At 46.1% G+C, this 12,261-nt stretch overlaps 1 protein-coding gene across 4 annotated transcripts in view; it reads left to right on the top strand.

Moving 5' to 3' along the window:
- Window positions 1-10,841, top strand: part of LOC109908905 (latent-transforming growth factor beta-binding protein 4) — a 72,619-nt gene extending 61,778 nt beyond the window's left edge. For 3 of the 4 annotated variants that reach the window (XM_031796066.1, XM_031796065.1, XM_020507688.2), the window contains 18 exons: window positions 31-150; window positions 243-362; window positions 459-578; window positions 1,890-2,015; window positions 2,147-2,272; window positions 2,600-2,728; window positions 2,901-3,026; window positions 3,616-3,741; window positions 3,944-4,087; window positions 4,421-4,672; window positions 5,094-5,162; window positions 5,510-5,638; window positions 5,795-5,941; window positions 6,187-6,339; window positions 6,532-6,820; window positions 6,920-7,191; window positions 7,377-7,526; window positions 9,414-10,841. In XM_031796066.1, coding sequence (XP_031651926.1) covers window positions 31-150; window positions 243-362; window positions 459-578; window positions 1,890-2,015; window positions 2,147-2,272; window positions 2,600-2,728; window positions 2,901-3,026; window positions 3,616-3,741; window positions 3,944-4,087; window positions 4,421-4,672; window positions 5,094-5,162; window positions 5,510-5,638; window positions 5,795-5,941; window positions 6,187-6,339; window positions 6,532-6,820; window positions 6,920-7,191; window positions 7,377-7,526; window positions 9,414-9,547 — 2,732 coding nt within the window. In that variant the 3' untranslated portion in view covers window positions 9,548-10,841. The remainder of the gene's footprint in view (window positions 1-30; window positions 151-242; window positions 363-458; window positions 579-1,889; window positions 2,016-2,146; window positions 2,273-2,599; window positions 2,729-2,900; window positions 3,027-3,615; window positions 3,742-3,943; window positions 4,088-4,420; window positions 4,673-5,093; window positions 5,163-5,509; window positions 5,639-5,794; window positions 5,942-6,186; window positions 6,340-6,531; window positions 6,821-6,919; window positions 7,192-7,376; window positions 7,527-9,413) is intronic. The other variant, XM_020507689.2, reaches the window with a different exon arrangement.
- Window positions 10,842-12,261: the final 1,420 nt, after the last annotated feature.

Here is a 12,261-nt window from a genome sequence, read left to right as displayed (position 1 = left end):
GTAAAGTATAACCTCTGTTGGCTTCTCCAGATGTCAATGAATGTGAGAACGCTCTACAGTGTCCTGGTCAGGAGTGTATCAACTCTGAGGGCTCCTTCATATGTGTGGCCTGTAGCCCAGGCTTTGTGGCTGGAAATGGACAGTGTACAGGTGAACAACCTTCTCAACCACACACACACACACATACCCATTTGTATGATAATGATAATTGTATCAATACTGATATTGTTACTTTCACACAGATATCGATGAGTGTCGGCAGACCTCCAACCTATGTGCCAACGGCCTCTGTGAAAACACTCTCGGTAGCTACCGGTGCGTTTGTCGCACCGGGTTCAAACTGCAGGGCAGCGTCTGTATTGGTGAGGCTGCATGTGTCTGACTTTTGCATGTCTTTACATGATGGTTCAAGGTCCATATCACTGTTTGATGTGTAACCTCCACTTGCTTCATTTTAGACGTTGATGAATGTGCAGACTCCTCACAGTGTCCTGGCCAACGGTGTGTGAATTCTGAAGGCTCCTACAAGTGTATCGCCTGCAAAGCTGGCCACAGAATGCAAGATGGGTTATGCGCAGGTAAGACTAGCTGTCTATTAGGCAGTATATCAAGTCAATTCATGGCATTCTGTCCATGTAGTCGACATGTTTTTTCAAGGTGTTTTATGGCTCTCACACTTGCCTGCCACGTTTGTTTCTGGGAAGGAATGCCATGGCTCTTTTACGGCCAAGGAGAGGAGGGGGATTTATGAACAACTGCACATTTCTGCCTAATGAGGAAACACATTTTTAAAGAGTTGAATTGTGTCAATGTTGCGGAATGTGACACGAGACCGAAATGAGCACCAAACTCTTTTTCATACGCCTTCCACTTGAGATTGTGTTCCGTTCATACGGCTTTATGGAATCAGACATTCACATCGCTAACACCGTTGGTGTTATTGGTGAGGCAGCTTGACTGAGACCGTCACCATACTAAAGTTTGCTGAAGAATCAAGCTGTTCCAACACTGTTTATATAAACTGCACAGAGCAGTGTGACCGGGCCGATTTTCATCATCTTACAGTAGGCGATGAGTGAGCAAAGGGGGTGGCCCTCTAGACCCAGTTCCAAACTGCAGTCAGCGCTCTCCTCTGCATTCCTCTCCTCTGCTCTCCTCACTTCACCTTTTCATGGCTTCTGTTACTTCTCTTACTCACTACCAAGCAGTTTATTTTCCGTGGGGCACACAAATAATCAGCCCGAGTGTCATTATTAAAGGACACTGCACCATCCCACCTGGGTGCATTGCCTCTACCTCAAAATAAACAAAAAACAAGAGACCATATAAACAATTCATATGAATGTACCGTTTCCTTCACAGTTCACTGTCAGTCAGCACTTTACCCATGCTGTGATATCCAGAGCACATGAAAATCACTCCGAGGTATTCAACGAGGTATTCACTCCGAGGTACTCAACGGATGTCTGGCTGTTAGACTGGTGCTGATGTGAACCAACAGAGTTTGCAACAGATGTTTAGACTTCAAAGGGGATAGCTTGTAAATCAGAGACACCTTAGAAATGGATGTAACACTTGGGAATGGGTGGATGTCTCGTTGGAGTGGTTTCACTGTCAAAACGTTATATCCACGAGGGACAGAACCCATTTGTGCTGTGTTGATTTAAGAGAAACACTTGGAAGCTGTTTAACCTATTTTAGGGGGTACAGAAAGACCCTATACATGAAGCAGAGGTGTGTGTGTGTGTGTGTGTGTGTGTGTGTGTGTGTGTGTGTGTGTGTGTGTGTGTGTGTGTGTGTGTGTGTGTGTGTGTGTGTGTGTGTGTGTGTGTGTGTGTGTGTGCGACCCACCTGCAGTACCCACGAGCATTCCCCTCTCCCTTCCTCAGATGTGGATGAATGCCAGAGCCCTGACACCTGTGGTGCAGCGAGGCTGTGTGTGAACACGGACGGCTCCTACCGCTGTGACTGTCAACCAGGCTACCGAACCACTGGCCTTGGACGCCAATGTCGAGGTCAGTATCGATGATGGTGCTACTGATGGTGATGAATGCCACAATGTTGGTGATTTCTTTTGATGACGTGTATATGCATGTTGGTGTTCTTTTGTGTCATATTCTAACGTGGTCGTCGTGTCTTTTCACAGACGTCAACGAGTGTCTAGAGGGGGAGTACTGCTTCCCCAGGGGAGAGTGTGTGAACACAGAGGGCTCCTACCGCTGTGTGTGTTCCCAGGGTTATACCACCAGCAGCGACGGGAGCTCCTGCCTAGGTGAAGCCTCACGACCATCACACACACACACACACACACCTCATACACACACCCAAGTCCCACTGGCCTTTCTGTAGGCTACTCTTAAACCTGCAGAATGGAGAAGTCTCTACTCATTACATATATTTGCTGTTTACTCTGCAGTTTAAACTGCACAGCCCGTTAACTTGGACAACTCTAATCCCTTATACAAATAATCCCTTATAGGCTACTTTACACAGATTATATTACTCATAGCCACTCACACAGTGAGATTGCTTTGCTTGGCGGTAGGCACAGCGGGGATGTCTGTGGTGATGTAATGGCGTGTTGTCATTGCGTGCCCAGATGTGGATGAGTGTGCCAGGTCAGGCCCGGGGGTGTGCCAGGATGGGCGCTGTGTCAACACAGAGGGCTCCTACCAGTGCCAGTGCCAAGTGGGATTCACCACCAACCCAGAGAAGACAGCCTGTCTGGGTAACTCAACACCTCAACTACTTTGCACTGTTCATCATCCACCGTAGACAGACCATTGAAACCTTGTGTCCCTTTTATGTAATACGCACAGCTTTCGAGACTGAGCTGTGGGGATGCTAAAGTTTTTGTGTGTGTGTGTGTGTGTGTGTAATCCCCACTCTCTCTCTCCCAGATGTAGATGAGTGCTCAGAGGGAGCAGTGTGTCGGACACAGCGTTGTGAGAACACCATTGGCTCCTACCGCTGTATCACCTCCTGTGAGCCGGGCTACCGGGTCACCCGCACCGGAGAGTGTGTCGGTCAGTTCCATCTCTTCATGAAACTCATCCACTTCATCCTTTACTAAATCTAGTTCACACATAAGAATCTACTATTTATTATTCTCGTATTTATTAATCCACTTGATTTATTTTACAATGATCTGATTCTATGCTACAATAGAGATTGAATGCCATTCTCACTATACTGTCATACAGTTTAGCCATGATAGTTTATGTAGGAATGTTTGGCAGATTGGACACAGATGTGGGATCCAGGCTGAGGGCGGGGCGTAAGGGTTTGGTCGTCATGGCAGCTGTGTTTGATTGATGTGTCAGGTTGGAGGCTTTCACCTCGCAGATGCTCAGTCACAAGAATGTCATTCGCCTTTCCTTGCCAAGATATGCGTCTGTAACACGCAGACACACACAGACATGGAGGAAAAAGAGCTAGGGATATATCTCACTGTGTTGTCTTCACTGACTGTTGATTTATACCTTTCAATAATTGAATCAAGTTTATCCATCTAAATATAATGATGAGAGTGACCATACTTGAGACCATACTTCAGATTAATTTAGGAGTGAGGTCATCTCTCTTTCCACTTCTGTTTCTTCTTCTCGCTCACAGATATCAACGAGTGTGCCAATGAGACCGTATGCGGGGAGCATGCGTTCTGCCAGAACCTAATTGGAACATACCAGTGCATGTGTGACCAGGGCTACACAGCCACCAGCGATGGGAAGGGATGTGTGGGTACGTCTCAACACAGATGCACGGGTCTCTGATAAGTGTACAAACGCTACCATTCTGCTGTCCTGTCATTTGTCTTTGCTTGATTTAGCCGACATGGTTATACCTTTTCGCCCCATATTTCTCTTTCTTTCTCTCTCGCGCTCACTCTCTTTCTCCCTCTCTCTTTCTCTCTCTATCGCTCTATTTCTCTCTCTGTCTCTAGATGAAAACGAGTGTGAGACGATGCAGGGCGTGTGTGGCGCGGCGCGCTGTGAGAATGTGGATGGCTCCTTCATGTGTGAGTGTCCAGGAGAGGGGGAAGAGTTTGATACGCGCTCAGGACAGTGCCTCAGCACGCCCCGACCAGGTACTGTACGCTGTCCAACACTATTGTGCTTTTCGAGGATTATCTAGATAAGCTTGTTTTTCCCCGTACGGAAAAAAAAACATTTCTATTCCCTGATGGGAATAACACTTTCCCTGCTTCAAATGTTCATTCCTACACCGTTTTAATGGCATTTGACACCAGTTTGTGCATGGTGAGTTTGGTGAGACCTCTTCAACAGGTGCCCATTCCAACAGCTTGGTGTTGCTGCCCCCTGCTGTTCATCAGGGAACACTATGTTGTCTTGGTGGTCAGCAGCGCTGCCATAACCACACACACCTCAACCCACAGACGTCACGTCCACGTTTCTCACAGGTCTTCCAGTGTTCTCTGGCGGCTCCTCCTCGTCTTCCTCCACCACCGGCCTCGGTCCCCAGCGTCGGCCCGATGCGTCCCAGCTGCCCCCTGCCCGGCCTGGCGAGTTGAGGGAGTGTTACTACAACACCGAGGAGCAGAGCTCGTGCAGCGTCCTGGCCCGCAACACCACCCAGCAGGAGTGCTGCTGCACCGTGGGCCAGGGCTGGGGAATGGGCTGCCAGTTCGACCCCTGTCCTCAGCTAGGCACAGGTAGGGACCAGTGATCAGCACTGATGTGAAGAGTATGTCTATGGTATGACTATATTGAGTATGTATCTAGCACAGGAGGTTGGTGGCACCGAAAAAGGGGAGAATGGGCTTGTGGTAATGGCTGGAGCGGAGTCGGTGGAATGGTATCAAATACGTCAATCGCATTGGTTCCCACGTGTTGGATGCCATTCCATTTGCTCTGTTTCGGCCATTATAATGAGCTGTTCTCCCGTCAGCAGCCTCCTGTGGTCTCCATGGGATATATATATATATATATGTATATGACTAAAGGGAGTATGTATGTCTATGGTAGACTCCTGGAGTCAGCTCCACCTATCAACCCACTCAGAAAAAGTTATCCCTGATGTCGTGAAGTGTTCCTCTCTGATATGTCGTTTTGTTTCCTGTGGTTTCTGTTCAGCCGAGCACCAGGCCTTGTGCCCCAGCGGACGAGGATATGTGACTGGGCCAGGAGCGTTTAGCTACAAAGGTAACAGCTGTTTCTCATACACACACAGCAGGTAGCCTAGCGGTTAGAGCGATGGGCCAGTAACCTGAATAGTTGCTAGTTCAAATCCCTGAGCTGACTAAATGAGCAAAGCACTTAACCCTAATTGTTCCAGGGTTGCTGTCGATAGTAGCTGACCCCTGGCTGTGACCCCTCTCTTCGAGGGCAAAAAAAATAAAAAACATTTTGATTTCACACTTGTACATGTGTGAAACTGGACAAATATAAGCACCCCTATTTGACCTTTTTTTGACCCACATGATTGGTAGTCATGCTTATTGCTTATACTGTACTGTACCTGTAATCCAGGCCTTCATCTGCTCTCACAGATGTGGATGAGTGTAAACTGTTCCACCCTGAGGTGTGTAAGAGCGGTGTATGTGTCAACAACATCCCTGGCTACTCCTGCTACTGCACCAGTGGCTACTACTATGACAACGTGTTTCTGGAGTGCATCGGTTAGTGGCCAATCTTTATCAGTGATATTGGGCCGTTTTGACCCAGTCTTCATAATTGCGGTTGAATTAGATGGATGTATATAATGGGTAGGTTCCTAAAATCTCATCTCTCTCTCTCTCTCTCTCTCTCTCTCTGTCTCTGTCCTCTCCTGGTAGATGTTGATGAGTGTGAGGCAGGGGAGGACAGCTGTCCAGGGGGAATCTGCGTCAACACATTAGGCTCACACTTCTGTACCTGCGTGCCTCCTCTTGTGTTGGACGACACTCAGCGCAGCTGTGTCAATTCCACTGGCCTCGCCGTGGGTAAGACTACACACGCTGGGAGACGGGAGTGCCCAATAACTCACCTTATGAGTCCTCACTACTCATTTTTTTTTACTTATTAGCTCAAACTGTGAGCTCTCTCTCTCTCACCGTCTGTTTTCAATCTATCTCTCGCTCCTGCTTTCCCCATCTATCTTTCCCTCGTTTTTCCCTCATCTTTCTTTGCCTCTCTTTCCATCTCACCCTTCCCCTCCTCATTCCTGTCCTCTCCCTCCTGTCTCCAGATGAGAAGCTGTCCTTCTGCTGGCAGTATGTCACACCAGACCTGGTGTGTCAGAGCCCCCTGCTGGGTGGACAGGTCACCTTCACTGAGTGCTGCTGTCTGTATGGAGAGGGCTGGGGACTGCAGTGTGCTCTGTGTCCTGCCAGAGACTCAGGTACTACTAGACTGACCACACACTGATAAGCTACTACGGCCACGCTGATTGTGGATGAGTATTTACATTGAACATTCCGCTGTGTTAGCATTTTGTCCCGAGATACAAGCAAAATGTAGCTCTGTTGTGGAAGAGTTGTGTTTATGGTGTCATTTTTGGTCTACGCCTCTTTTCCTTTTCTCTCTTTGTCAGAGGACTATGAGGCTCGGTGTAACGTCTTCCTGAGGCCCCCAGAGTTTCCTCCCCCCTTCCCTGACCGCTACGGTCCGGACCCAGGGCCAGTTAGAGGAGGAGGAGGGGGGTATCGCGTGCCCTATGGACCGGACTCCTTCCCAGACCCCATCCCCCGCAGGCCTGAGTACCCCCGGCCTGACTATGATGACTACACACCACCAGGGGGCAGCAGGTCAGGCTTCAGAGGCAGAACACCCAGCACCTTCAGGGTCCCAGAGAGCCCATACAGACGGCCCTCAGGATACATGTAACACACTGCCCTATTCACCACACTCACTCATTCACATACATCATCACAAGACACAACATATGTTCTCGACAAACATGTTGGATTTCTCCCTCCCAGTCCTGAGCGGTACTATGACGAGGACGACTACGGCCCGCCTGATGCTCCTCCGAGACCTCCCTTCCGCACCCTCCCAGACCCTCGTTCTGAGCTCTCCTTTGGGGCGCGGCCTCCTCTCCCCATCCCCGAGGGCCTCCCTCTGAGTCTGGCCCCCCTCCCGGACAGTGACCCCTACAGTGAGGAGGAGGAGGAGGGGCCAGAACCCTGGCGTGTTGGACCCCCTTTCCCTGACAGACGGGGGCCAGGCGGAGCCCCAAGGAGAGTCTATGAGAGTACGCCATCTCTTTCTGTGCATTACTGCATTTACTGCATTAATGTCATTTTGTCAATGCTGCTGCATTAACCAAAATATTTCACTTTTTTTTAAAGATGTAAACTTAGCCTAGGCCCTGTGAAAAAAAATGTGTGTTAGCTATCTGTTCTTACTTCTGACCATCTCCTCCTCTCCCCGCTCCAGGACAATATGAGCCGTATGCAGGCCTGAGCACAGAGGACTGTGGGATACTGCACGGCTGTGAGAACGGCAGGTGTATCCGTGTGGTGGAGGGATACACGTGTGACTGCTACGAGGGATACGAGCTGGACATGACCTCCATGGCCTGCATAGGTAGGTATCCCTCCTCACACAATCCACAAGACAAACCCTTCAACTAATCGCAGTTGTCTATATGCAAAACTCCCTGCCTTTCACTTGTACTTCGAACCTTATGCCTTTCAATCTACATACTGTATGCATCACATAGCAAGAGCCATTCTCTTATTCTCAGATTGACATTTATGTTACAGTAAAATCTGTAGATTTACCAGTGCAATGGAGAATCTAGAAATTTCCAGGGAAATGTATAGATTTACCGATTTACACATCTACCGGAACATACAGTACCAGTCAAAAGTTTGGACACACCTACTCATTCAAGGATTTTTCTTTATTCTTTACTATTTTCTACATTGTAGAATAATAGTGAAGACATCAAAACTATGACATAACTGTAGTATGTAGTAACCAAAAAAGAGTTAAAACAAATCAAAATGTATTTTATATTTGAGATTCTTCAAAGTAGCCACCTTTGCCTTGATGACAGCTTTGCACACTCTTGGCATTCTCTCAACCAGCTTCATGAGGTAGTCACCTGGAATGCATTTCAATTAACAGGTGTGCCTTGTTAAAAGTTAATTTGTGGAATTTCTTTCCTTAATGCATTTGAGCCAATCAGTTGTGTTGTGACACTGGTTGGTATACAGAACATAACCCTATTTGGTAAAAGACCAAGTCGATATTATGGCAAGAACAGTGCAAATAAGCAAAGAGATACGACAGTCCCTCATTACTTTAAGACATGAAGGTCAGTCAATCCGGAAAATGCCAAGAACTTTGAAAGTTTCTTCAAGTTCTATCGCAAAAACCATCAAGCACTATGATGAAACTGGCTCTCTTGAGGACCGCCACAGGAAAGGAAGACCCAGAGTTACCTCTGCTGCAGATGATAAGTTCATTAGAGTTAACTGCACCTGAGATTGCAGCCCGATTAAATGCTTCACAGAGTTCAAGTAACAGACACGTCTCAACATCAACTGTTCAGAGGAGACTGTGTGAATCAGGCCTACATGGTCGAATTGCTACATAGAAACCACAACTAAAGGACACCAATAATAAGAAGGGACTTGCTTGGGCCAAGAAACATGAGCAATGGATATTAGACCGGTGGAAATCTGTCCTTTGGTCTGATGAGTCCAAATTTGAGATTTTTAGTTCCAACCGCCGTGTCCTGGTGAGATGCAGAGTAGGTGAATGGATTATCTCTGCATTTGTGGTTCCCACCATGAAGCATGGAGAAGGTGTTGTGATGGTGTGGGGGTGCTTTGCTGGTGACACTGCCTGTGATTTATTTAGAATTCAAGGTACACTTAACCAGATTGGCTACCACAGCATTCTGCAGCGTTATGCCATCCCATCTGGCTTATGCTTAGTGGGAGAATCATTTGTCTTTTAACAGGACAATGATCCAAAACACACCTCCAGGCTGTGTAAGGGCTGTTTGACCAAAGAGAGTGATGGAGTGCTGCATCAGATGACCTGGCTTCCACAATCACCTGACCTCAACCCAATTGAGATGGTATGGGATGTTGGACAGCAGAGTGAAGAAAAAGCAGCCAACAATTGCTCATTCCTCATGAAACTGGTTGAGAGAATGCCAAGAGTGTGCAATGCTGTCATCAAGGCAGAAAGGGTGGCTACTTTGAAGAATCTCAAATATAAAATATACTTTGATTTGTTTTAACACTTGTTTGGTTACTACATGATTCCATGTGTCATTTTATAGTTTTGATGTCTTCACTATTATTCTTTAACGTAGAAAATAGTACAAATAAAGAAAAACCCTTGAATGAGTAGGTGTGTCCAAACTTTTGACTGGTACTGTATATACATTTGGACGTTCACTGATTCACATGTATTGTGTTTTCACTTGTTTCCTTGTTCTGCTTCTATGCCCAGACATCAATGAATGTGAGGTTCCTGACAGCGTGTGTGTGAGCGGCCGATGCATCAACACAGACGGCTCCTATCGCTGTGTGTGTCACCGGGGCTACGTCATGTCCCGCCGGCCCAACCACTGTGTGGCAGCATAACACAGCTACTACTTTGAACATTGTCTTCCCCCACTCAACAGTCCTATCTGCTACTGGGGAAGTGTCAGGGGCTCACTAAAATACCTGTCCAAAAAAGCTGAAAGGGTTGTTCTCTGAAGGAAATGTCAACGTACTGACGTATCGTGTCTGAGAGAGATTTGAGTCCATAGAACTCTGATATTAATACAGTTTGAGTCTTATACAGCACACACAACTCATTATACATACACATAAGCTCAACTACACACACACACACTTGAGACGGCTATTTTAAAGCAGGTAAATAAGTATGTCCTTTAGCCATCCTTTCCTTTGAAGTTGAAATGCATAGTGGTGAAAAAGAGGTTAATGTACATTGTCCAGAATCCTAACGATACGAACACGTATTTAAAGGTAGTATCCGGCCCATTGAGATTGCTCACTTTGAGCTCAATCATGATCAACACACCGTGTTCTGTGCCCAGACCTGAGGCAGACGGGAACCATTGAATGGGGACAGTGTAGTCTCCAAGGCAAAGATGACACGCTACTGCCACAGACGAGCAGAGCCTTTGTCTAAGTCAGAATCTCTGTCTGTGGATGTTTTGTTAACAAAACGCTCTCTTCAGCTGGACTGTACAAAAAAACACAGCAACATCATGACATCGCTGAACCAAATTTGTATTCCTCTAAAATGTCAGTGACTTGTATTCTCTCCATTTGTTGATTTTACAACCCCACTGATGTTTCTGATTGCTTCTTGTATTAATTTATGCTGTTCAAAGTGAAATTACTCTGTGTAATAATAACTTGTATTATTTTATAGAAATGTATATGTGGAAGAGGAAGCTACACGTCACTGACATGTTTGTACATTTATTTCTTTAGACTTTTTTTTTTTTTTACACGAGAATCGAATGTACCTTAAAGCTGATATAAGATAGTTGACTTTGTATTCACAATTTGAAATGTTTGTGTGATCAATAAACAAATAGTGATAACATACCATGTATATATTTACAATTGAGAAATAACTTCTTCTTTTTTTACCAAATGATATCTGTTTCAGTGAGTAGAACCATTTCTGTAAATGTTCCTTCCTGGTGTCGTTTACAAGCTGAAACAAACCCGAAAACATTTCCTCCTTCCAGCACCTAAAGATGTATAACACTATGCACTGTATTTGTGGACGACATAGCCGTTGTGTACTTTTTATAAACAATATTTTTTTGTTGTTGTAATTTTTTGTATTTGTTTCTGGTTAACTATTTTGTCAAAACTATTTGAAAATATATTTGCACACTTTCCATTTCAAGTGACTTTTGGATCTCATTCTTTGTTACAGAATCACATTTATCGTATACACTTTTCAAATCAAATCAAATTTATTTGTCACATACACATGGTTAGCAGATGTTAATGCGAGGGTAGCGAAATGCTTGTGCTTCTAGTTCCGACAATGCAGTAATAACCAGCGAGTAATCTAACCTAACAATTCCAAAACTACTACCTTATACACACAAGTGTAAAGGGATAAAGAATATGTACATAAAGATATATGAATGAGGGATGGTATAGAACGGAATAGGCAAGATGCAGTAGATGGTATCGAGTGCAGTATATACATATGAGATGAGTAATGTAGGGTATGTAAACAAAAGTGGCATAGTTTAAAGTGGCTAGTGATACATGTATTACATAAAGATGCAGTAGATGATATAGAGTACAGTATATACATATAGAGATGAGTAATGTAGGGTATGTAAAGGGTATTATATTAAGTAGCATTGTTTAAAGTGGCTAGTGATATATTTTACATCAATTTCCATCAATTCCCATTATTAAAGTGGCTGGAGTTGAGTCAGTGTGTTGGCAGCAGCCACTCAATGTTAGTGGTGGCTGTTTAACAGTCTGATGGCCTTGAGATATAAGCTGTTTTTCAGTCTCTCGGTCCCTGCTTTAATGCACCTGTACTGACCTCGCCTTCTGGATGATAGCGGGGTGAACAGGCAGTGGCTCGGGTGGTTGTTGTCCTTGATGATCTTTATGGCCTTCCTGTGACATCGGGTGGTGTAGGTGTCCTGGAGGGCAGGTAGTTTGCCCCTGGTGATGCGTTGTGCAGACCTCACTACCCTCTGGAGAGCCTTACGGTTGTGGGCGGAGCAGTTGCCGTACCAGGCGGTGATACAGCCCGACAGGATGCTATCGTTGTGCAGACCTCACTACCCTCTGGAGAGCCTTACGATTGTGGGCAGAGCAGTTGCCGTACCAGGCGGTGATACAGCCCGACAGGATGCTCTTGATTGTCGATTTGTGAGTGCTTTTGGTGACAAGCCGAATTTCTTCAGCCTCCTGAGGTTGAAGAGGCGCTGCTTCGCCTTCTTCACGACGCTGTCTGTGTGGGTGGACCAATTCAGTTTGTCCGTGATGTGTACGCCGAGGAACTTAAAACTTACTAGCCTCTCCACTATTGTCCCATCGATGTGGATAGGGGGAGTGCTCCCTCTGCTGTTTTCTGAAGTCCACAATCATCTCCTTTGTTTTGTTGACGTTGAGTGTGAGGTTATTTTCCTGACACCACACTCCGAGGGCCCTCACCTCCTCCCTGTAGGCCGTCTCGTCATTGTTGGTAATCAAGCCTACCACTGTCGTGTCGTCCGCAAACTTGATGATTGAGTTGGAGGCGTGCATGGTCACGCAGTCGTGGGTGAACAGGGAGTACAGGAGAGGGCTGA

The sequence above is a fragment of the Oncorhynchus kisutch genome, linkage group LG18 (assembly GCF_002021735.2).
Source record: "Oncorhynchus kisutch isolate 150728-3 linkage group LG18, Okis_V2, whole genome shotgun sequence".
Lineage (NCBI taxonomy): Eukaryota > Metazoa > Chordata > Actinopteri > Salmoniformes > Salmonidae > Oncorhynchus > Oncorhynchus kisutch.
The sequence above is the reverse complement of the archived record's forward strand: the minus strand, read 5'-3'. Positions and strand labels throughout refer to the sequence as shown.